General features: G+C 37.3%; 2 protein-coding genes across 2 annotated transcripts; both read left to right on the forward strand.

Moving 5' to 3' along the window:
* Positions 1-5,837: 5,837 nt before the first annotated feature.
* LOC110879312 (UDP-glycosyltransferase 85C2) lies at positions 5,838-9,240 on the forward strand. Its single transcript, XM_022127757.2, has 2 exons — positions 5,838-6,558; positions 8,127-9,240. The coding sequence occupies exons 1-2, from the start codon at positions 6,054-6,056 to the stop codon at positions 9,056-9,058; spliced, it is 1,437 nt and encodes a 478-aa protein (XP_021983449.1). The 5' UTR covers positions 5,838-6,053; the 3' UTR covers positions 9,059-9,240.
* A 2,447-nt stretch (positions 9,241-11,687) lies between these two features.
* On the forward strand, positions 11,688-18,404 carry LOC110879313 (UDP-glycosyltransferase 85C2-like). Its single transcript, XM_035977790.1, has 2 exons — positions 11,688-12,253; positions 17,296-18,404. Exons 1-2 carry the CDS (start codon positions 11,752-11,754, stop codon positions 18,222-18,224), a joined length of 1,431 nt encoding a protein of 476 aa, XP_035833683.1. The 5' UTR covers positions 11,688-11,751; the 3' UTR covers positions 18,225-18,404.
* The last annotated feature ends 7,571 nt before the right edge of the window (positions 18,405-25,975 follow it).

Below are 25,975 nucleotides of genomic sequence, written 5' to 3' on the forward strand. Positions count from 1 at the left end.
TACACATCTCGGGTTTCGAATCCACACATGTTATGTGTAGATGGTGGTAACTTATAACTTGTTTTCTTTGATTTTGACATGTTTTCGTCTACATGTTACATGACATGTGTTTCTGTCACAGGAACCAAATTTCTTTCCTTTAAGTTCATTTGATTACATTATCCATATGTTTATCCATCCATATGTGTTTAGTTAGTTTTTTATAGTGTTCTATAAATATACTGATATTTTTTAATAAAATATTTAGTTTTTAGTCCATATATTTATCCATCCATATGTTTTTAGTTATTTTATTTGTTTTTATAGTGTTCTATAACTATACTAATATTTTTTTAATAAAATATTTCGTTTTTAATCCATATTTATCCATCCATATGTTTTTAGTTATGTGCTGTATAACTATACTAATATTTTTTAATAAAATATTCAGTTTAATATATGATAAATAAATAGTAAACCAGACTGATTAAAAAACTATGTAATTTGAAAAAATCTCTAAAATTATATAAAGACCAGCATGTTGCGGCGTGACCATTAAACTGAACAATAATTAGATGTAAAAAAAATGGGAAAGTGGTTTAAGAAAGAAACAACTTAGTTTGTTCAAAAGTTTTATGTTTCGTTATTATAAAGGAAAAATGAAAAACTGTTTGAAAAACAAGGAAGAACGTGTCCAGTATCTTTTCAGGGTTTCTCTCATTTATGTGCAGCCTCTCATATCATGTCTAGGGTTTGAACGTATATGGTTCGTTTACCTATTAGATATATTATTTTGTGAGAGTAGGTCGTCGAGTTGGTGATCTATATGTGAGTTGTATGTTTTGGTGAGAGTCCTTTGGTTTGTTTTTATCTGACTTGCTGAGAATCAGTGTATTGTGCTATGTGATGTTTGTGAGGTAAATGCATTGTTGCATGTGTTTACAAAGTGTTCATCCCCACAGCTTTAAGATATTTTGCGTTAGTCTTTGGCCTTATTAACCATTTGAAATATAAAACTGAGCGGGGGTGTTGAAAATATATTGTTATATAGCCAGTTTTATATTTTCTAAATCTTTCTAATATTGTTTTTTTAATAAATGTTTCTAAGAGTGTAGGGAGTGGTTAAACACTTTGAGTGGCAAACAAAAAAACCGACCAATCAGAGCGCGCCATGTCAATCAGTCAAAAGTGTTTAAACTTTGGTGAAAAGTGTTGGCAATGGTTTAAACACTTGGTGAAGTGGTAAACTATTTAAAAAAAAAGGAAAAAAGTGTGATTGGTTGAGATAGGAATGGACCCCACCCACAATACCCTCCCCCTCTCTCCTTCCTCCCTCTTGCCGAATCGGTGTTCCCTCACCGATTTTCTTAACCATTTCGGCAAACAAGATGTTGGCGGTGGGGTGGTTAGCGGTGCCGGGTGGGTTTACCGCCCCCACACCGGACACCCTAATATATTCTATTTGCTTGAATATGTGGTACGGATTTATGCAAATGGGCTTGAAGCTGAGAATGGATATTGGGCTACTTAATTAGAAGCTGGTCATGGGCTTAGAGATTTCAGTTGCTGGCGGGCTTAGAGTTCAAACTGAAGATGGATTGCATCATCAGCCCTGGGAATATATAAAGGCGCTAAACATCATTAATTGGTTTAAAATGAGATTTGAGAGATTCCATCATTTTATTTTGTGAGGGTTTCTAAACGTTTTTTTATTACTTTTCACTCATTCTCTCTCGTGTGCCAAATCTAGATTTTAATCGTGGTTCCTACGTGTGGTAGAACCTGTTGTCATATAGATTTGTTGAGAATTATGTTACAGATCATTGTATCTATGGTCTGCGAGTGTTTTGTGAACGTTATTGTTGGTTTCTTGTCGAATAAAGTTTAGATTTACCATATTTGACAGGTAATGAAATAAATAGAAATTAAAGAATATTAAAAGTTTAGATAACATAAATAAATGTACAAAAATCTTAACATAAATAAATGTACAAAAATCTTAAAATAACAACCTAAACAAACAAACATGAACAAACACAAATGAATGAACCTTCTCGAACACACTTGAACAAACACGACATTTATTCATGGTCGCTGATTTAACTAATCAAACGAATTTTTCTTGTTCATGTTCGCTCATATATTAAATCAACGAACGTAAACGAACTTACCGTTGAATGATTCACGAACTGTGTTAATTGTTCAATTCGTTCAATTTTCATTGTGAAACTTTACATATACGTAATAGCCTCTTTTTGGGTATTTCAACTTTCAAGAACTTTTTATCTTGGATTTTCTTAGCCTATATCAATGAAGTTTTCATTACGGGGTGATTTTACTGGTTATTATTATTATTATTATTATTATTATTATTATTATTATTATTATTATTATTATTATTATTATTATTTGTTAACCGGTTTTGTGAAACTTATTATTTATGGAGTTTATTGTGGGTGTACCTATTGGCACACCCAAATGCCTATATGCACACCAAAAAGGGACCCTGCAGTGTCGAGCTGTGGCCAAAACGCGACGTTTTGTTCCGGTCTACCAAACAAAAGACTGACGGATGTCTGACGGGTCTGTTGACCGGATCAAAACGCCGAGCTTTGTCCGCGTTTTGGTCATGTCAACCAGACAAAAGACTGACCGGGTGTCTGGTTGACAGGACCAAAACGCGGCCAAAGCTCGGCGTTTTGGTCCGGTCAACAGACCCGTCAGACACTCGTCAGTCTTTGTCTGGTTGACTGGACCAAAACGCCACGCTTTGACCACAGCTCGACACTACAGGATGTGCATATAGGACAAAAAAGCCTTTTTTGAGCTGACTATCTATGCACCAAGTGTGCAAATAGTCTCCCATATTGAATTGACCGATAAAGTTAATTAGGGGTTCGGATGGTATAAATTGTCAAATATTTTTCCTACATATGCGGCTAGCTTTTTGTTTGGGGTGCAAGTTTCATCACTTTCTAATTCTTTACTTTTCATAATAAGGGGTTTGTTTGGGGTGCAAGTTTCATCACTTTCTAATTCTATAATTTTCATAAGGAGTTTTGTTGAATTTCAAAATGGGCGGCTTCCATGACGTGCATAACAATCATCGATTTTTCTAACGTCACTTCATTCCAATTATTAGTGTCTTTTATAGGTTTTTTTTTTTTTTTGAAATTATCAACGACTAGCAAGAAGCTGAGATCTATTCTTTATCCAAAGGAAACTTAACGACTTGATCTCTTCCATTGTTCTTGCAACATTAGCTGTTGTACCGGAGAAAATGACTTCATTCCTATCTTTCCAAATACTCCAACATGTCGTAATCATGATTCCACAAAAGACTTTTTTTAGATGCCGTTCCATGTTTTGTTCCTTATAAACCATCAGGAGATCTTTGATAGAAAAAGCAACTAAGAGTGGCACCCTACACCAAAAAGCCACTACTTGCCAAACGAGGGTAGCGAAGAGGCAGGAGGAGAAAAGGTGCTCGCTTGACTCATCTTCATTCCCACATAACTTACAAATGATCGACTGAGTTGCACATTCTTAGGGGGTAGGGGTGGTGATTACTCATCACTCACAACATACAATCAAGTTTCGTCATGTCATCAACCATTATTCCATCACTCACAATATTTTTTAGTGGAAATGGTCATCACTTGTGATGGAATTCCATTACTCGCAACTTTTTTTATTTTTTTTAAATTATAAATTAAAAATAAAACACTAAAATTATAAATTATAAATTTCATTTAAATTAAAACATACTAATTCAATTAAACATACTAGAAATATTTTAGAGTACAATAGAAAAAAAACATACATAAAGAAACTTTACTCCTCGTCCGAATTAGGAAATTCCAAACCTACAGAACCTACTAGTTCAATTAAATCGTATCCCAACCGAAAGTGAATTTTTTCATCACGCAAGTCTTGTTGGATATTTTCGGGAACGTGAACTTGTGTAGGAGGATCCGGCACCCAATCTGGAGATATTACACGCCCGTCTTGTTTGATTAGCATATTGTGCAATATAATACATGCATATATACTATGCTATGTATTGATTTCTTACTCATCACACGAACCGGTCGGCTTAGTATGCCCCATCTACCCTATAAAACACCAAAAGCCATCTCAACATCTTTTCTTGCCGACTCTTGCAACTTTTTGAACGCCTTTTCTTTAGCCTCGACAGGAAATGAAGGAGCTTTCACAAAAACAGACCATGATGGTTAGATACCATCCACAAGAAGAAAGCCTCGTCTGTAATATCGCCAGTTAACATAGAATGGACAGAAAGGTGCGGTACCATCCGTTGCGGTTTGGAACAACGGCGAAGTGTGCAAAATACTGATGTCGTTTTTTGAACCTGGAACACCAAAATATGAATGCCAAAACTATAAATCATTCGACGTCACCGCTTCAAGTATGATGATTGGTCTTTTGACGTAACCCCTAACATACTCCCCTCGCAATTCTCTTGGACAATTTCTCCACTCGATATGTGTACAATCGATGCTACCGAGCATCCCTAGAAAATGACATCTAGCCTCATGTGCGGCGTAAATACGTGAGATGTCGTGTCTCGTCGGTTTACGTAAAAACTCTTTACCATACAATTTAATGATTGTGTTACCAAAAAATTACAGACATTCACGTGAAGTTCTGTCCGACATAGCTAGGTATTCATCAAATTGATCAGGAGGGTTACCTGTCGCTAGTTGGCGAATGACGGACGTGCATTTTTATATCAACGTAAAACTTGGTTTGCCCCTCGCGTCGTAACCTTCTTGAAACCATTCTTCAGTTGCTTCGATATCTCCAACAATCTTTAAAAATAATTCTTTTGGTAAACGGAACCGATCTCTAAACGTTTCGTCATTGTAGACCGGATTCTCCACAAAATAATCGTTCATTAACACTTCGTTACATGTATACGATCACGATCCACCATTTTCTTCTTTGGGCGGTTTGAACTTCCTCCAAGTTCGTTATACACCGACACGAAAAATTCAAACGTCTCATTGTCGGAAGACGATTGGCTATCGCTATCGCTGTCCATCGGAAACGTCGAATCCGTAGGAAAATCCATTTGTGAAATATGTAGAATGTGTGATATGTGTTTGTGTTTTGGTGTGGGTGAAATGGTATAAAATGTGAAGTATATATAGATTGTTTAAAGTTTTTTTTATTAAACATAACGTTAAAAAAAGGTCAAATCATGCAAACGGTCGGATTTTTCACGCGTGATTAATATCACGTGTTTTATGTTTAACGCGTTGAACTTGAGGGGTGGCGGTGGTGTGTTTGAGAGTTTCACACATGGTGGGGATGTATCACTCACCACCTGGGTCCCTTTAGAATTTAAAGCCGTAAGTGGTGGGAGACGACTCATTTCAGCCTTCCACACCAAAATATTAGGTTTCAAGGGGACCTAGTTAGTGTCTTTTATAGTTATAAATGTATATTATTAATTAATAGAACTACGAAAATAGAGTGTGTTTGATTTGGATTTGTATTTGCAAAGAAGTTAATGTGATTTGAATGGAAAGGGTAAGATGAGAATCATTTTGAGTTGTAAGAACCATGAGAATTAGACTTTTTAAAAGTTTTTTTTTTCTTCATATTTTTGAGATTTCTCAAAAATCTTAAAATTACTAAAATAGCCTTACTTTTAACATACAATTTGGATAGAGTTAGAGGTGAAGAACAAATTGATGATAAGTTAGAAACGTTAAGAAGAAAATTAACACCTTTTAAACCGTTGAGGTAGAACCGTTAAAATAACGAAACTAGAGGAAACAAAACAAAATTAACTCTACGAATAAAACACAAATCAACATAGATAAATACTTAATAATTAAATTGACTAATATTAATATAGCACTGTAAGAAAAAAAAAGTTTGGGAAAAGCCGCCATAACTAATATTAATATAGCACTGTAAGAAAAAAAAAGTTTGGGAAAAGCCGCCATAAGAGACCCACTTCAAAATGTATTATTCTGAAGTGCTATAAAAGCCCCCTATTTCTCCTACTCCCACTTATCCATATTAGAACACACAAAAGAGCCATGGATTCAATTGCCACGGCTGAGAAGAAACCACATGTCATCGTTATACCATTTCCAGACCAAAGCCACATAAAAGCCATGCTCAAACTAGCAGAGCTTCTCCACCACAAGGGCCTCCAGATAACCTTCGTCAACACCGAGTTTGTCCACGAGCGCCTTCTTGAATCAGGAGGCCCACACAGCCTAGACGGCTCGCCTGGCTTCCGATTCGAAACCATTCCGGATGGTGTTCCTCGCAGTCCGGAAGCTAGCGGCGACACCATCAGAGATCTACTTATGGAATCCCTTGAAACCAACTTCTTAGGTTGTTTCATTGACCTTGTAACCAAACTTCAGGATCCTCCTACTTGCATTATTTCTGATGGGTTCTTGTCGATTTTCACAATCGATGCTGCGCAAAAGCTTGGAATCCCGATCATGATGTATTGGACACTTGCTGCCTGTGGCTACATGGGATTTTACCAGATCCAATCTCTCTTCGAGAAAGGATTTGCACCGCTTAAAGGTTGGTTTTTATTATTGGCATATATTTTAGTCTTGTCCGTATAAAAGATATGCGATTTGTTTTGAACGTTCAGAAAACAATAAAGCTTTTTTATGGATAAGACATCTAACTAGTCGTTATTGTCGGTCCACTAGTCGAAAATGATAATACCTAATCATATACAAATATAAAAATCAGTGAAGAATATTTTATTGAATTCAAACATATCCCAAATTTAAACATCTAAGTCTCTCCGTAGTAGAAGGTTATATCGCGTCTATCCTTTCCATAGCGCCTCCCTACATTGCCCTGAGGGGTGCTATACAACATAAACCCGGTTGCTTTGCGAAAATTATATTGGGTGAACACATTTGCCTCTCTGAACACCATACGGGTAGGCTCCCACGGGTTGCTGCTATCTGGCCAGCACACCGCCGCCACCCATGCGGGTTGGCTGGGCCAACTCCCGTACCCACTAACCATCGCACACATCGAGAAAAAAATGACTGTTTGAATTGTTTTTTTACCTTTTGGTCAATTAAGAAAAACTAATTCATTTCAAATAACTATTCACCTCTTTATATAAAACCATTCGTACCACACAACCAAACCACAAAATTCTCTACATTTTATATTCACATTCACCAGCCATTTACAATCTTTTGCATTCACAATCCAATGGCAAACCCATGGACGGAAGAAGAAGACATTGCGTTGACGTTATCTTATGTAGCGGTCCAACATGAACCCACATCTCCTACGAGACGGTCCACCTTTTGGAGTCGAGTGCACGCGCTATTTGCAACTATGGGTGACACGGACCGAACCGCGAATCAATTAGATTCACGATTCACCCACATCTATTACCAAATTTCTAGATTCCATGCTACATTCTTAAATGTGCCAAACCCCAATAACGAGCTCTCAAAGAGGACAAGCTTATTCAAGTTGCTTGTATCGACCACAAGCACCACTTTGACGAGGATTTCACCCATGTAGCGGCGTGGCGTATTCTTGCGAACTATATTTAATCTTAAATTTTAAGATATTTAATTTTGAGAATATAATTAAAAAAATAATTAAAAGTTTGTGGCTAGGTTAGGCGCTGCCACCATTTACTAGTAAATGAGTACTTGATGTACTTTTTGAGTTGGCGAATGGTGATTGGTCGGGACTAGGGTACTTACCCTAGGGTGCCCCTTCCTCCCTAAGTGTAAATAGAAATCTCCCAAGTTTATACAGACATAAACATATAAGAACTTTAATGGACATCTTTTAAAAAATTAACGAATAAAAAAAAAAACAGATGACCGTTATATAAATACAAATTGTTACACATTTCACACTTAAAATCACGGGTATAGGAATCTCACCAATTGTCAGATATTTGGTTGTTTGTTATCGCTTTTAATTGATATGATTTAGTTCATTTGTCTATGGTTTCTATTAAAAGCGTGATCACTAATTTAACTGATGTTGCTTTGTACTATTAGTCTATTTCAGCTCCCCACTGGTCTCTTTTAATGAAATTGCAGTTAAAAAGAACTAATTTAACTGATTTCTCTACATTTTTAATAATGTATACACAGATGAAAGTTACTTAACAAATGGGTATTTAGACACGATCGCTGATTGGGTTCCGGGAATGGAAGGCATCCGTCTTAAGGATTTTCCGATGGATTGGACTGCTGGCGTCAATGACAAAATGGTGAGGTACTGTAAGGAAGCTCCCCAAAGGTCTCATAGAGTTTCATATCATATTTTCCACACGTTCGATGAGCTGGAGGCTAGTATTATCAAAGCTTTATCATCGATGTATTCTCATGTTTACACCATCGGCCCACTGCAATTACTTCTTGATCAGATACCTGAAGAGAAAAGGCAAACTGGAGTGGGATACAGCTTAATGAAAGAAGAAACACAATGTTTACAATGGCTTCAGTCTAGGGAACCAAGCTCTGTCATTTATGTAAATTATGGGAGTACAACGTTCATGTCAAAAGAAGACCTGATAGAATTTGGTTGGGGACTTGCTAATAGCAACCACTCTTTTCTTTGGATAATCCGGTCTAACTTAGTGGAAGGGGAATCTACACTTTTGCCTCCGGAACTTGAGGAACATATAAAAAGGAGAGGCTTTATTTCAAGCTGGTGCTCACAAGAAAAGGTCCTGAACCATCCTTCGGTTGGAGGGTTTTTAACTCACTGTGGATGGGGATCCACCATCGAGGGCTTGTCGGCTGGGGTGCCGATGATATGTTGGCCGTTTTGGTGGGATCAGATGACCAACTGTAGGTCTATATGCAAGGAATGGAAGGTTGGAGTGGAGATGGGGAATAAAGTGAAACGAGATGAAGTTAGTAGGCTTGTGCAACAATTGATGGGAGAAGGTGGTCGCATAATGAGGAACAATGCCATAGAGTGGAAGGAAAAGGCTCGAATTGCCACAGGTCCCAGTGGTTCATCTTCTTTGAACATAGACAAAATTGTCAAGGAAATCACAATCCTATCACGAGGCTAGAAATGACTTGTTTGTTAGAGATCTTTTGCATTTTATTTAAAAAGTTATAGTGTACTTGTACTTTTAAGTTGTCAAAATGTATTGAAACAACAGCTCAAACTGGAATTAGGAAATCGTTCCAGATTTAGGTTTACAATGAAAAGCTTGAGTAATAACGATCGCTTATTGAGTTATTGTTAAAATTAATTTGCAAATTGAATAAGTTAATTTTAAACAAACTAAGAAGAGAAAAAAGTTTGATAAAAAAGAAAAGAACTAGTTATATATAAGGGTGAAAGGGGTGTATGCCTAACCCCTTTAGACAAAATTTTCCGCCACTCAATTAAATTGTATCATGTAATTTGCCTAAACTTTTTGCCTATTACCCAAAAATCACAAGGGATATATGCCTGAGTTTAGGCAATCCAATTTTTTTTAAACTTACTTTAAAGAGTTAATTATTGTTTTCGTCCCTGTGGTTTGTCAAAAATCACTATTTCAGTCCATTAGTTTAAAAATTGCGATTTCAGTCCCTGTGGTTTCTCTTTCGTAACAATTTCAGTCCCTGTGGTTTCACTTTCGTAACCATTTCAATCGATTTTTCTATTAAGTACAGGGACTGAAATGGTTACGAGGTGGACTGAAATGGTTACGAAAGTGAAACTACAGGGATTGAAATTGCAATTTTTAAACTAATGGACTGAAATAGTAATTTTTGACAAACCACAGGGACGAAAACAGTAATTAACTCTACTTTAAATTAAAAATAAGAAAAACATTACACTAAATAAAAATAAAAAAAACATTACACTAAATTATAAATAAAATAAAAAAATATTACACTAAATTAAAAATAAAATAAAAAATTACAATAATTAAATAAATTAACTACTCTTCGTCGGAATCCACTAATAGGTATGGTAAATCCATTCTTCCGAGATGCTCAACGAGATCATTTTTTAGTCTCCAATGCGTATCTTCATTCATAAGTTCGTCTAAGACACTTTCATCGAGTGCGGGCTCGATTGGAGGATCGCAGATGTGTACCGGTGCTATCGCGTTTTCGTCATCTTTTAAAATCATGTTATGTAAAATAATACACGTATACACAACGGACCTGTTTTATCTCGCTCCTGCGCGTCGCAGGGGATACATTTTTCCAGTTGTGGCTTCCGCCTTGACCCGTCGAACTTGTTTTCCTGTTTGTATGCTCATTTTACCTCGTGTAGCACCTGTTAAGCCAAAAAAAAAAAAAAACCCAACGCAACATAAGTGCAACATCAAGATACAAAACGACACTTTTAAACGATTAAAACGTGTACAAAATTATACAATTACAATGTGTTTTCACAAACACGTCAGGGCCCACTTGAGTTTACTTATATTTTTTCTTTATATTTTTAATTTTTTTTTGTAACTGTAAGGACATTTTTGTAATTTTACACACTTAGCGTAATTATTTAACGTCCATCCATGTTAGGGACTACCCTAGTAACGAGTAAGAAAATCACAAGAAACAAACATGCTATTTTGAAAAGTTGAGGATTAAAGATGAAAAACAACCCACAAGAACCATCTGAGCAATTAATTCTTAAATTAATTTTTTCTTTGAACAAATGGTTAAAAATCAAGATTTTCTTAAGATCTTATAAGGAATGGTATGAAGTGGATAACCAGAAAAAATTATATTATTTATAAAATTTATGTTGTTATCCACACGATATCGTGTTATTTAAAGCAATAAAGCACACCTAATACATCAATTCACGCTCACTAACCAAAAATGGTGGTTCACGACATATGTAATATATTTTTATTATAACATTAAAAAAATAGTCGTGTATTACACTTTTTTTAGTAATATAGTAACTTGGTAGTTGCTGCGATATATCATATCCATTACGCCTTTTATCTTTTATGTCCATGTATACTACTACCTTATTTCATGAGTATGTTCTAAATATTAGGGGTGCAAGCGAGTCGAGTCCGAGCTCGGTCAGGCTCGAGCTCGAGCTCGATTAGCTTATGAGAGCTCGGGCTCGAGCTCGGCTCGATTCGAGCTTTGTTTTCAAAGCTCGAGCTCGGCTCGTTTGTATTTTATTAAGGTCACGCTCGGCTCGGACTCGGCTCGTTTATTATCTATTAATTAGTATATTAAATAAAAATAATATAAATAATAGACTTTTTAGGCTTACGAGCTCGATAAGTAAAGCTCGGGCTCGGGCTCGTTTACTAAATAAGCTTATTTTTAGGTTCGAGGACGGCTTGTAAACAAGTTTAAATATGCTCGGCTCGACTCGGCTCGTTTACACTGAGACTCGATAAGGCTCGACGAGCCTAACGAGCTTCACATGTGAGGCTCGAGCTCGGGCTCGATAAACAAACGAGCTTTGTTTTGAGGCTCAAGCTCGGCTCGGGCTTGACAAAGCTCGACTCATTTCGAGTTTTTTCTCGAGCCGATCTCGAATAGCTCGTGAGCCGCTCGGCTCGTTTGCACCCCTAGTTCTAATATTGTTTTTACTCTTGTTCTACTAGACTACAACGTTCATATATATTTTTCCTAAAATTTCAACATATGTTCTTAAATCACACTATAAGACTTCTACAGTGTGGATGAGGTGTCATGTACGTGTCAATTTGTCTTCTGAAGTGCTTAAAAAGCCCCCGATGACTCCCCCTCCCACTTATCCATATTCATAATACACAAAAGAGCTATGGATTCAATGGCCAGAACCAAGAAGAAACCACACGTAATCTTTATACCATTTCCAGACCAAAGCCACATAAAAGCCATGCTCAAACTAGCAGAGCTTCTCCACCATAAGGGCCTCCAGATAACCTTCGTCAACACCGAGTTTATCCACGAGCGGCTTCTCGAATCAGGAGGCCCACACAGCCTAGACGGCTCGCCTGATTTCCGATTCGAAATCATTCCGGATGGTGTTTCTCGCAGTTCGGAAGCTAGGCGTACCATGACAAATCTACTGCTGCAATCCCTTGAAACCAACTTCTTAGGTCGTTTTATTGACCTTGTAACCAAGCTTCCGGATTCTCCAACTTGTATTATCTCTGATGGGTACATGTCGATTTTCACAATCGATGCTGCGCTAAAGCTTGGAATCCCGATCATGATGTACTGGACACTTGCTGCCTGTGGCTACATGGGATTTTACCAGATCCAATCTCTCATTGAGAAAGGATTTGCACCTCTTAAACGTTAGTTTTCTATTTGCATCTGTTAATTAAGTCTCGTACGTACAACAAATATGCCATTTTTCTTGAACATTTAAAAATTAAGTAAATGAATACCAGTTTTTTTTAGGTCGGACATTAAAGCCCAGCCGTTTCATCGGTTAATTCACTGGTCGGTGTAATGAAGTTTTAAATAGTTTAAAAACAAAATTATACACAAAAGAAAAGTTACAAAAATGTTTATGCAAGAGTAAACCGTCATTTTGGTCTCTGTGGTTGGGGCACTTTTGCCATTTTAGTTCAAATCTCAAACTTTTTAAATCTGGGACCCTGTGGTTTCACTTTTATTTTTTTAGTCCAAAATCTAAAACCCCCTATTTTGACTGTTGAAACCTGATTGTTTTGTCCTTTTGTTCAGGGGCATTTTGCTCATTTTAATTTTATTATAACATATTAACTAATTAAAATAATAAAACTAAATAATCCCCATATAAACAGCAGATATTCATCTTCCTCAACACCAAACCCTAACCTTCTCCAAACACTCGCATCTTCTCGAAACATAACACAGATCCCACCCCTCTTCTTTCTCTTTACCTCAAAAACCCTACCACACACCACCAAACCGTATCCCTCCCCCCATCCCTCTCATCTTTCTTTCTCTCTAAGAAACGACACAACGGGTTCGGTGGTGGTGGCTGGTTTTGATGAATGGTGTTGAGGTGGTCGCAGTAAGATCGGTGGTGGTGAAGGGGAGACGGTGGTGGAGGGGAGACGGTGGTGTAGGTGTACAGTGGCGTGGGTGTACGATGGTAGAGGGGAGAAGGTGGTGGTGGGTGTACGATGGGGTGAAAATCATGAAATTAAAACGAAAACTGGTGAAAATCGTGAAATTAATGCGTTACAGAAGTTGTTTTGTTGACGATTTAGATGAATCTTCTTCGTATTCATCGTCAGAAATCGATGTGTTAGAAAACATACCTTCTGGAACGTCCTGAACAGAAACAGAGCTCCAGTGAGGTTTTGAAGCAGAAACGGAGCTCCGGTGAGGTATTGAATGTTGCTGGCCGGTGGAAGGCAGGAACGCCGGTTCATGAATAGTTTTATGAGCAGAGAAGAGTTTGGAGAAGATGTTTTGGGGAAGGTGATAAGGGATTATTTAGTTTTATTATTTAAGAATATGTTAAATGAAAATCAGTTGGACAAAAATACCCCTACACAAAAAGACAAAATAGGCAGGTTGCAACAGTCAAAACAGGGGGTTTTTGGATTTTGGACTAAAATGACAATAGAAGTGAAACCACAGGAAGCCAGATTTAAAAAGTTTAAGATTTGGACTAGAATAGCAAAAGTGCCCAAACAACAGAGACCAAAATGACACTTTACTCAAGATGCAAACCAAACTATTTTGTTTCAAAAAATTAAGGAAAACAAGTTTAACTTTATATAAGAATCATTTTAATCAAACATAACCCAAATTTAAACACTCGAGACAAATCTAAAGAAACATAGGTAGATAAGAAATTAAAATACGGGTAAACACAACTTAGGGGGTGTTTGGGGTTGAGTTTTGAAAATAGATTATGCGTTTTGAATAATCAGAATCAGATAATTAGCTGTAACAAAACGTGTTGCAGAAAGATAGTGTTTGGATTTGATTATGTTGTTTGATATCACAACAATCAGATAATCAACATTGTTTGGATTTGATTATGTTGTTTGATATCACAATAATCAGATAATCAACTATTTGAGTGTTTGGCAAGTATATATATTTCAAAAAAATAAATAAGTGAAAACGTAAAAAATTAGTTTTTGGATTATCACGTTTTCCTGCAGCAAGGGGTGACCTACTTATGGATTATCACGTTTTGAACTCTACAAAATGTAAAAAATCACTTTTTATTAATTGTTTACCAAACACTCAAAATAGATTTTTTGCGATTTCAAAACACAATAATCAAATAATCAGATTGAAAACGCAATCCCAAACACCCCCTTAATTGTTAAACATTTAACACCTTAAAACACGGGTAGATAAAAAACATAGGAATTTCACTATTTGTTACAACTACGGGGCGACCCCGTGCTCCGCGCGGGCTTTTGGTTGGTATCGCTTCGATTCGTTACAATATTTGTACAATACAGGTACTTGGTATAGCGTTCTTACATTAATACAGAGGACACGAAAAGACGGGAATTAAAATGTGGATAATCACCGTAATATAACGTATTTATAACAAAAATTAATTATTCTATTGTGAGGTGTTAAACTTTCAACAATTTTTTTAGACTGTTATAACGGCCGTATTTGTAAATAAATTTTAAAATAATGGTATACCATGAAAGCATCAAGTTAGAAGCTTGAATTAAAATTTGCCCAAGTTCAGGGACTATACAGAGACATCTTGAAACTTAACAAAGCTGACCAAATAAAGGTCGCCTGAATAAAGGTAGTCCCACGTGTATTCATCTAATAACTGTGGGTATGAAGTATGAGCCTGCTATAGCTGGTAAACCGGGCACTATATCACCATTCTATCTTGGTTCTAAAATATCAAAACTAGGAGGTTTTTTTTTTCAGAAATAATGTTATTTTTTAAAACAATTTCACAACTAATGCCCTGTTAAAAAAACTCTCAAAAATATTGCTATCTCCATTTGAAATGGCGATTTGTTGCACATTATAGGTGTTGTAAAGAAATGTCAGGGATTGTAAGAATTAATATGATTAGAACAAGTACAATTTATGACATCGCCATTAGGAATGGCAATCTAAGGTGAATCGTCATTTAGAATGGAGATTTCTGCAAAAAGTCATTTAAAGTGGTGATTTACTGCAACAAAGTCATTTAAAATGGCGACAACTTCTGCCACAAGCCATTTAAAATGGCAATTTTCTGCAAAAAGCCAACTGAAATGGCAATCTACTGAAAATGTGCAATGTGTAATTCTTTAAATTTGTGATAGACTTTGTAAGATATCCGTGAGTGAAATTGTTTTAAAAGGTGTGTAATGGATGATGACCGGAGGTGAGGAAGAGACCGGAGGGTGACGGTGTAGTGTTGGTGATCGACGGTGTTCAAAATGCGTCGGTGAAGATGAACGGTGTTCGGTGGACGATGGAGGTGGTGTGGTGTGACAAGGTAAGTTGTCTATGGTGGTTAATGGTGAGAATGGTGGCCGGAGATGGTGAGTGGTGGTTAGCGATGGACGATGGAGACTGAAGGCATAACAGTGTTAAAAAGAATCAAAGTTATATGGTGATTCTTTAAATTTGTGATAGACTTTGATTCTACTGAAAAGGTGTATGGTGTGACATTATTTATGCAAAAAACTCTAATAATCTTCATCATTAGTCATCGTCATCATCAGCAACATACCTGCTCTTATCCGAAACACCTTACATCACCATCTTCATCAGACATCATCAGTCTTCATCATCCGAAACACCTTTCCGAAATACTCCATCCGTTCATCATCACAAAAGATCATCATCATCTCGCCGCCGGTCATCACCACCAGAAACAACACTGTTGTTCATCCAAAACTTACAATTTTCATCATCACCGTCATCATCGTCAACCTCCATCTTCTCTGTCGCTAACCACCACTCACCATCTCCAACCACCATTCTCACCATTAACCACCGTAGACAACCTACCTTGTCACATGATATCACCTCCATCGTCCACCGAACACCGTTTATCTTCTCCGACGCATTTCGAACACCGTCGATCACCACCACTACACCGTCAGTCTCCGGTCTCTTCCTCACCTCCGGTCATCATCCATTACACACCTTTTAAAATAATTTCACTCTCGGATATCTTACAAAGTCTATCACAAATTTAAAGAATTACACCTTTTCAGTAGATTGCCATTTCAATTGGCTTTTTGTAGAGCTTGTAGCAGAAGTTGTCACCGTTTTAAATGCTTTTGTTGCAGTAAATCGCCACTTTAAATGACTTTTTGTAGAAATCTCCATTCTAAATTGCGATTCACCTTAGATTGCCATTCCTAATGGCGATTTGTCATAAAATGTACTTATTCTAATCATATTAATTCTTACAATCCCTGACAGTTCTTTACAACACCTATAATGTGCAACAAATCGCCATTTCAAATGGAGATAGCATTATTTTTGAAAGTTTTTTCAACATGGCATTAGTTGTGAAATTATTTTCAAAAGTAACATTATTTCTGAAAAAAAAACTCCAAAACCAGGCGGGTTTCACATCTCTCTTTCTCTCTCTCTGAATCCTAGCAGTCCCAAATATCTCGTCCACTGTTCATCATCCACCGTTCAACATCTCAAGAGTGGCTCTAGGGTATGACGATAGTCTCCGACGACCATAGTACGACGATGGTGAGTTGCATCGGTAAATCGGTTTCTGGCGACTGTCATGCCTGTTGCCTATTTTATCAAATCGAATCCGTTGGTCGTCGATTTTGATGGCGGTTAAGCGATGGCCTAGGCAATTGAGGCTCAATCTGTAGTCCAACTATAAATTGGGGATGGATGGTTGATTATCGCCGCTGCCAGCACCATTTTCAAACAATCACTCCTGAAATGTCCGAGTTCCCCTTGGTTGTTCGCCATGGCAGATTCGAAACTTTAATTGAATACATTGGAAGTTATCAACGACGCCATTCTCGATCAGATGGTATCCGAATCGGTGGAAGCACTTGTAGAGAGCTACGGTGGGAGAAGCTACCACCACGGCAATTTCTGGTGAAGACCGGAGAGATGTAAAGTTAAAAAGGGGCAATATTGTAATCTTGGGTCAAGGGTAATATCTTAATTTTGTAGCTTTGGACAAAGGAGGTGAACCGCTGTTCACCGCAATCTCTAAATGTTATAGAGATGATATCTTGTAGTTTTTTTTAATGGCATACGGTTAGGATGTCGCTAACCAGGTTAGTAGTTAGAATGTTAACATCATCAAGTTAGTATTAAAAACCCCTTGCCTGGATGAAAGTTACTAATTTGTCTATGTTTATTTTATTTAAAGGGTGTGATCACTAATTTAATTAATTCCTCTACATTTTCAATGTATGAGCAGATGAAAGTTACTTGACAAATGGGTATTTAGACACGATCATTGATTGGGTTCCTGGAATGGAAGGCATCCGTCTTAAGGATTTCCCAATAGATTGGACCGCTGACATCAATGACAAACTTCTAACATTCTGTAAGGAAGCTCCCCAAAGGTCACACAGAGTTCCATATCATATTTTCCACACGTTTGATGCGTTGGAGTCTAGTATTATCAAAGCTTTGTCATTGACGTATTCTCATGTTTACACCATCGGCCCACTGGAACTGCTTCTTGATCAGATACTGGACGAAAAAAAGCAAACTAAAGCGGCATACAGCTTAATGAAAGAAGACACAAAATGTTTAGAATGGCTTCAGTCCAAGGAACAAAGTTCTGTCATTTATGTAAATTATGGGAGTTCAACATTAATGCCTTTAGAAGACCTGATAGAATTTGGTTGGGGACTTGCTAATAGCAACCATTCTTTCCTTTGGATAATCCGGTCTAACTTGGTGAAAGGGGAATCTGCAGTTTTGCCTCCTGAACTTCAGGAACATATAAAAAAGAGAGGCTTTATTTCAAGTTGGTGTCCACAGGAAAAGGTCCTGAACCACCCTTCGGTTGGAGGGTTTTTGACTCATTGTGGGTGGGGGTCCACCATCGAGGGCTTGTCGGCTGGGGTGCCGATGATATGTTGGCCGTTTGGGTGGGATCAGCTGACCAACTGTAGGTATATATGCAAGGAATGGGAGGTTGGAGTGGAGATGGGGAATAAAGTGAAACGAGATGAAGTTAGTAGACTTGTGCAACACTTGATGGGAGGAGGTAACCGAATGAGGAACAAGGCTATAGAATGGAAGGAAAAGGCTCGTGTTGCCATAGGTCCCAAGGGTTCGTCTTCTTTAAACATAGATAACATGGTCAAGGAAATAACCATGCTATCCAAAGGCTAGAAACGAGTGGTTCGTTAGAACCCTTTGCATTCTGTTTACGATGTAATAGTGTATCAGTGTACTTATAATTTTACGTTGTCCAGATGTATCAAACCAAGTAACACCTAAATTGGTTATTGGTTTAGAAAATTGTTCAAGGTTCAGTTATGCAATAAAAGGCTTGAGTAATATTATATGATTTCTTATTGTTAATAATTATTGATAAATAATCAATTTTAAACATACTAAAAAGCTATAAAAGTGTAATGTTAATTACACCTATACTAGATATAGAAGTGTAAGAGTTGATTACAAGTATACTAAATGTGGTTTACGTTATACTTGGTCACATGGAATGCTTATAATACTCGGATTACTTGTCATAATATATTTCTTCTTCACATCATCTTTCTCCACTACTTGCCTTCTGCTTGTCATAACTTGCCAAATCACAGAAAAATGCAGCACGTTTCATACTCCTTCGCACAATTTTTAAATTAAATCTAAAATAAATATAATAACTCAAAATACTTATTAAAAATATAACTCAGACTTAAATATAACATTAATTTAAAAAAAAAACAAGTCAAGATAAATATAACATTAATTTTAAACCCTAGTACATATTAATTATTAAAACTGGTAAACATTAAATTTAAAAACTCGCATTTTCATCTTAAATACGCGGTCCCCTCCCTTTTTATTCGAGCATCAACTTCAACTAAGTGTTAATTTTGTTCAAGGACACCAACTCATTAGTCACCTGTGGTCTGTTTGAGACTTAACAATCCTTATTCAATTCAGTTCAAGAGCAAACAAATTTGGGAATTTTATCTTCAAAGGGGTGTCTTCTATCCAAACATCATGCCAGAACCAAGATACCTTGCAATCTCTTAGACGACATCGAATTTGATTGGATAAATCTACATGAAGCTTGGCTAGATCCTCATCCACACTGAAAATGTTTTTCCAAACACATGTAATGGGGGTCTCTTAAAATATGCCTACTGGAATGAATAGTTTTGATTATTTTGACCGATAAACTGATTGAATCCTTCTTGAACCTCCAGCTCCACTTGTATAGGAGGGCCAAGTTAAACGCCTTCAAACTTCCCACCCCATACCCACCTTGGGGGCTAAACCCTTATCCCAAGACACCTAACTAACTTTCGACCTATCGCAGGACACCCCCCCCCCTCCCCCAAGAAATTTCTTCTAATACTTTCTAAGGAATTGATAACCAGAGTAGGATCTTTGAAGAGCGATAAAAAGCAATTAGAGAGGCTTCCTAAGCACGCCTTAATTAAAGTTACTTTTCCCTCTAACGAGAGTGCTTCCCTTATGCATGTGGGATCCTCCAATGATATTTCTCTTTGATTAAATAATAGTACAAACTAAAAAAATATAGAGATGGTAATTAATAGAACTTCTTATATACAAGGATAGATGTAACAACCTTACGTATTTCAGAAAGTCGATGAAATTCAAAAATTTTAAACGCTAAGGGGAGGGGGGTGGTTCACTAGTGATAGAACTTATCACTCACAAGCACCAATCAAGTTCCGCCGTGTCATCGACCATTTTTCCATCACTCATAACCTTTTTTAGTGGGGGTGGTCATCACTCATCACCACACCCAACAATTTCCCCCCAACCAACAATTACACTCACAAAACCAAACAATAACGCGTGATAAAGATAACGAAAATCGGATTTCGTGGAAATATAACGCGTTGAACTTGTTCCCGGCGGTGGAGTATAACGCGTGGATGTTGTTTCCGTGATAATATCACGTATCCACCCCGCCACCTCTAACACCCCCTCCTCCAGCGAATGGGTGGCGGGCGAACACCAAGTTTGTCACGAAAGTCTTCAAATAATGGTTTCGCGAGTGGGTTTGTAAAATATTGGCCATCTGGGGCATGGTGGAACAAATTTTGTATGAAGTTTTCCCGAAGAGACAAACTAACGAAAGGAGTGATAGTCAATATCAATATGTTTGGCACATTTACGAGCAACCCTGGCTTAGAAACACTGCACTCAGGTTGTAACAAAGCAGAATTGAATGACCAGCTGGAAAAGCATTTAGATAATTTCAGGTGTTGTATTTGTAATGGCGTGGTATTCAAATTCACAGCTTGGATGCGAGACTATAGGTTGTTTCTTGGCGCTCCAAGATACTAAGTTACCTCCAAGAAAAATGGAATGACCGTAAGTGGAATGACGCGTCTCAATACAACGTGCCCAATCGGCGCTAAAGTAGCCATTTATGGAAGTGCTAAGTGGTCCATTGAAAGCAAGGCCAAGAGAGATAGTTCATTTGACATAACGCAAGACGTGTCTCACAAGCTGCAAGTGAGTACTTGTTTGGGCATGGAGGAACAGGCTTGTTTGGTTAACAACATACGAGAGATTGGCTTGAAAAATTGTGAGATATTGGAGAGCACCCACTAAAGAACGATAGCTAGGATCCGAGAAGGGTGGGCTGGGTGATGCAAATATGTTAGATGTGCTAAAAGGCGTCGCCGCTAGTTTTGAATCTAACATCCCTACTCGAGAAAGTATATCATAGGCTTATTTCGCTTGACCAAAAAAACAAGCCAATGGGAGTGGAGGTCGATTCAAGACAAAGGAAATAACTAAGAATACCAAGATCTCTAATGGCAAACTCATTGTGAAGAGAGGCAATAAACCATAAAATGGAAGCCTCATCATTACCTTTAATGATATTGTAGTCAATGAAGACTAGTAGATAGAAGAAAAACAAGAACCTTTGGGGAAAACAAACAAGAAGCTTGAACCATAGAGTACCTTTCTCAATCGACAAACATGAGTGGGACATCGAGAGTCGAAATCCCTGCGGTTGTTCCATTAAAGCGGTCTCACGAAGATCACCATTCAAAACACATTTTTAACAATTAACTAATGTAAATGCTCCTTTCTTGTTACCTCTATATATAACACAATTCGAACGGTGGAAGCTTTAACGACAAGAATGAAAGTCTGTGAGTAATTAAAACCCAGGATTTGAGTAAAACCTTGAGCCACAAAGCGAGCTTTGAAGCTATTGATAGAACCATCTGACTTATATTTGGTTTAGAAATCCCAATTTGAACCAACAACATTGAATGGGGATGGGTGTGGTACAAGATCCCATGTTTTGTTTTTATGAAGAGTCGTAAGCTCTTCTTCCAAAGCATGCATATGTCTTCGATCTTTAAAGGCAGATCTGAACCCCTTTGGTTCTTTGGTGGTGAGGAGGGCTGAATGAAGAGTAGAAGTGGATAATATAGAAAAATCTATTTGATGTTTAGGATGGTTGTTTCTGGTCGTTGTGCGAGTAAGAATAGGATGAACCGGAGCTTGGACGGTAATGGGAGGTGGTGGCACTAGGGCAGTTCGAGTGTCCGATGAAACGAAGGTGGAGGGTGGGGTTGGTGGAGTTTGGTCATTTTGAGAAGTAGATGTGGTGTGGTACGGTTGGGTGGTTGTAGAATTATGTGTGAGATTTGTGGGTAGGCACATGCTGGAGGGAGATGTTGGACTAATGGGAGAAGGAATAGACTTGGGAGGTGACGACTGGTTATTAGTTGAGGTGCTGAAGTTATATTCTTCCAAATAAATAAAGGTGAAAAGTGATGAAAGTTCGATTGTAGATATGCGACACGTATAAGGAAATTCTGTTTCATCGAATTGTGCATGGCGGGTAATGTGAATGCGTGAGGAGCCGGGATTCATGCAACGATAAGCTTTGTATTTAGTACTATACCCAATGAAGATACAAGGAATGCTACTCAGGTCTAGCTTGTGAACCTAGTAGTCTCGCAAATAATGGTATACTCAATAACCAAAGGTTCATAAATTATTGTATTGTGGCGTATGTATGAAGAGAAGTTCAAAAGGTGATTTGTTCACCAAGATAAGTGTCGGTAACCGGTCTATGACATGCGCGGCCAATGCAAACGCATCAACCCAAAGAGATACCAAGGCATTTGCACCAAAAAAGCATGGCTAAACCCATTTCTATTATATGTCGATTCTTGCGTTCAGGTCGCCCATTTGCTTTTGGGAGCGTATGATCAATATAATTGCTGCAATGTACCATTTTCCAAAAACAAAATTTTTGCCCTCCTATTAACAAATCCCGTACCACCGCCAGTGTGTAAGACCTTGAGATGTAACACCCCAAAAATATTAAATCATAATTAACCAAGGCTAACTAACTAAGTTAAGTTAACTAACATATTATGATTTATAAAAATTCTCTATTTGAAAAGAATGGAGGGACTAAAATTGTAAATAAATGAAACTTGGTTTTTATAAAATAAAATTTTAAAAATCCCAAACACATAAAGGTGTGTGTGCGGGTGAATCAAAACTCCCCCAAGACCTAATTTCTGCAAATTGGTAAATTAAAGGTCTATTAGGAGTTCAAATTCGTGCATGAATCAGTGATTGTGATCATCTAATCCAAGGGATTAAAAGGTATGTCACAATTTGATATTTGATGATAGTAAGAAAGATTGTTGTAAATTGAAATTCTGATATCTACATGAATTAATAATAATTATGTAAGCTAGATGATGTAAACAAACTTAGGAACAAACCCTAAGTGAACGATTTCGAGTTAAATGCCAAAATTACAAGTATTTGAATGAAACACTAGGTGTGTATAAGTGGGTTTTGTGTTTATGTAGAATACATGAACTATAATGTTGCGAGTAAGGTATTTGGTGCTTGATACTTTGAATTTTGATGCTAGTTAATGTGCATCAACCAATTTGGTAATAAGAAGTATGTATACTTGGTTAATTGATAATGTCTAGATTTAAAAGGTTAGTATATAAATCTTGCCCGCAAGATGCTTGATGAAATGCCTAAGTAATCATTGATTGATTAAAATGTATAAAAGAATCACGTAAATGATATTTTGACAAATTACGTGACATATGTCGTATCATGAGTTCTAAACGATAAATCGAATTGAACTCTATAAGAAAATTGGGTGAATCATCAAGTGGTCAAGACAGAGCGGAACTCGCTTGAAGGGAAAACTTTAAAGGTACGTAGTTTCGTGCTTCGTAGAATTCTCTTTATTTGAATTGTATTAGCATATGATCGTTTATTATAAACTAGTCATAAAGGTCGGTTCGTATGTATACGATGTATTTCGTAAAAACGAACCGGAGGACCTAAATGATAAACTAACGATACGTTTGATTGTTCGTAAGTGATGGATTTCACTAAGCATTCAAATGGGACAAGCTGAGGAAATTGGTAATAAGTTTGAATATCCGAAAGTGATGGATTTCACTAAACATTCAAACGGGACAAATTGAGGGAATTGGTAATAAGTTTGAATGATCGAAAGTGATGGATTTCACTAAGTTTGGTGAAATAATGAATCTATGAAAAGTTTGGTGATATAAAAGCGATGGATTTCGCTAAGTTAACCAAACGGGTGAAATGAAGTCTTAATGCATACCGGAATGGTTGCATAAGTAACGACTTCGGTATAATGCCCGAGTAATGGGTGAGACATCAAAAATACGCGTAAACCGAAAATCGGGAACGCAAAATGAAGGTCAAAGACTCGGGTTACGAGTTATGACAAAAAGTTGTACAATTATGCATATAGAAATTGTGCTAAATAAGTTCAACTTTTTTAGTTGAACGGGTCGAATAATTAAAAATACATATTGAGTATTGAAATGCATAAATTACGTAGATAGAATTCCAGATAATAGGAAACATTTCTAGCTATGATACTCATGTGCATTTGAAAGAAATTATGAACAGGTCAAATATTTTGTGTATAAATATAAAGCCGAGAGCTTGTAAGCTAAAGATTTTGTTATTCCGGATGTTGGATTTCAAGTTCAAATGATAGAAAAATCAAATTACGATCATGTAGGAAGAAACGGGAAGTTAAACGGGTGAATGAGTTAAAAGTTATGCAAGTTATAGCCTCAACGGATAAACTAAACAACACAGCAACAAAATTGGTGCAGCACGTGGCGTCGCCGACGCCATGTTTGGTCGTCGCCGACGCGGTAATGTTGTCCAACGCCCTAAATTACTGCCTACGGCAGTTTTGTCCCGATGCAAAAAGCAGACGGCGTCGTCGACGCAGCTAAGTGCCGTCGACAGCCGACGCCACCCAGAAGTTGTTTCTTCTGATTTTTTTTGTTATTTTGTTAATTTAGTTATGTTATACATTCCATTAATCGTTATAACACTAACTAGTTGTAAATTTTCAGTTTAAGGTGTTTTTGCAAGTATTTTGGATGATGATCAAGCCATTACCAAGGAACCGAACACGATGAAGATCTTGTTTTTGCATCTTTTGTTAATCATATGTTTATGATCTAAATGTTTAGTAGTCAAGCAACATTTTATGTATTTAAATACATGTTCTAAACTATAAAGTTATGTAATGACTTTTCTAAGATTCCATATATTAATATGGAAATTTTGTATAAAATCTAAAAAGTTATTTATTTATTTATTTATTAAAGATTGTTATAAATTTATGGGTCTTACAGTAACTTCGTGTAGTATGATGAGACCGATAGACCGTCTTGCTTGATAGCACTTAGCGACTGCTTCAATTCGTACGCCCGAGGGGCATTTTCCTTTCCAAATCGTTCCTTCGAATCAGCCCAGATTTCTTGAGCCGTTGAGGTGTACTTCACACTCGTTTGTATTTCCTTTTCCATTGCGGTGTTTAGCAAACCCTTGATCATGGCATCACACCGCATCCAAGCCATGTAATCGGCTGCATTCGGTTCTGGTTTCTTGATTGACCCGTCGATGAAGCCAACCTCGTTCTTTGCAAACAAGAAATTGAGCATCTCTTGGGACCAATCAAGATAATTTCCTTCGGTAAGTATCAAGGATACCAAAGATATCTCCTACAATTAATACGACTTTATCTCCTCCATAATCTTCTCCTTCCAAATCACAGCTTTATCTACTCCATTATTAGTCAACGTAACTGTTGTAGAAGAGCTTTATCTCCTCCATTATTAGTCAACGTAACTGTTGTAGAAGAGCATGATTTGCTTCTGTGAATACTCCTTTGCTTTGTATATATATTGTACCTCTTACATTGTATTAGACACAACTTTCATAATACAAAATACACAGCATTGTTCACTATTCTATATGGTATCTAGAGCCAATTAGCTCCTCTGAGCCTCTTTTTTTTCCGATCATGTCCCACTCTTCCTAATCCTCACAGCCCTTCATGGCCTCTACCCTAGTCCACATTACCGCAGCTACACATTTTCCGATCAAACTCACCCCGCAAAACTTTCCCTCATGGCGAAAACAAGTCCACTCAACCCTCATTGGCTTGGAACTTGAACATCATATTGTCGGAACTCAAAAACCACCCTCCCAAACCATTCCTGAAGGTGCTACCACCAAGCCAAATCCGGAATACCTCAAATGGTTTCGCCAAGACCAAATGATAATCTCCGCCATCCTCGGAAGTTGTTCAGATCAAATTCAGCCCATTATATCCTCAGCCGACACTGCTCGACAAGCTTGGGATCTTCTCAACTCGAGTTATGCTAGCGGCTCGCGGTCCCGCATAAGATCACTCAAGTCTTGGCTCGCTAAAAACCCACGTGGTTCTCGCACTATCACCGGATTTCTCAATGACATGAAGTCTATATTTGATGAACTTGCTCTCACTCAAAGTCCCATCCCTGAAGAAGATCTCGTTGTTCATGTTATGAACCAATTAGGCGATGACTATGCTAACC

The sequence above is a fragment of the Helianthus annuus genome, chromosome 9, assembly GCF_002127325.2.
Source record: "Helianthus annuus cultivar XRQ/B chromosome 9, HanXRQr2.0-SUNRISE, whole genome shotgun sequence".
NCBI lineage: Eukaryota > Viridiplantae > Streptophyta > Magnoliopsida > Asterales > Asteraceae > Helianthus > Helianthus annuus.

Bases quoted from the DNA above. Each gene is read 5' to 3' on its own strand.
- LOC110879313 (XM_035977790.1), top strand. From the start codon at position 11,752: ATGGATTCAATGGCCAGAACCAAGAAGAAACCACACGTAATCTTTATA. The intron at 12,254-17,295 runs GTTAGTTTTCTA...ATGTATGAGCAG, and splicing joins AGGATTTGCACCTCTTAAAC to ATGAAAGTTACTTGACAAAT.
- LOC110879312 (XM_022127757.2), top strand. From the start codon at position 6,054: ATGGATTCAATTGCCACGGCTGAGAAGAAACCACATGTCATCGTTATA. The intron at 6,559-8,126 runs GTTGGTTTTTAT...ATGTATACACAG, and splicing joins AGGATTTGCACCGCTTAAAG to ATGAAAGTTACTTAACAAAT.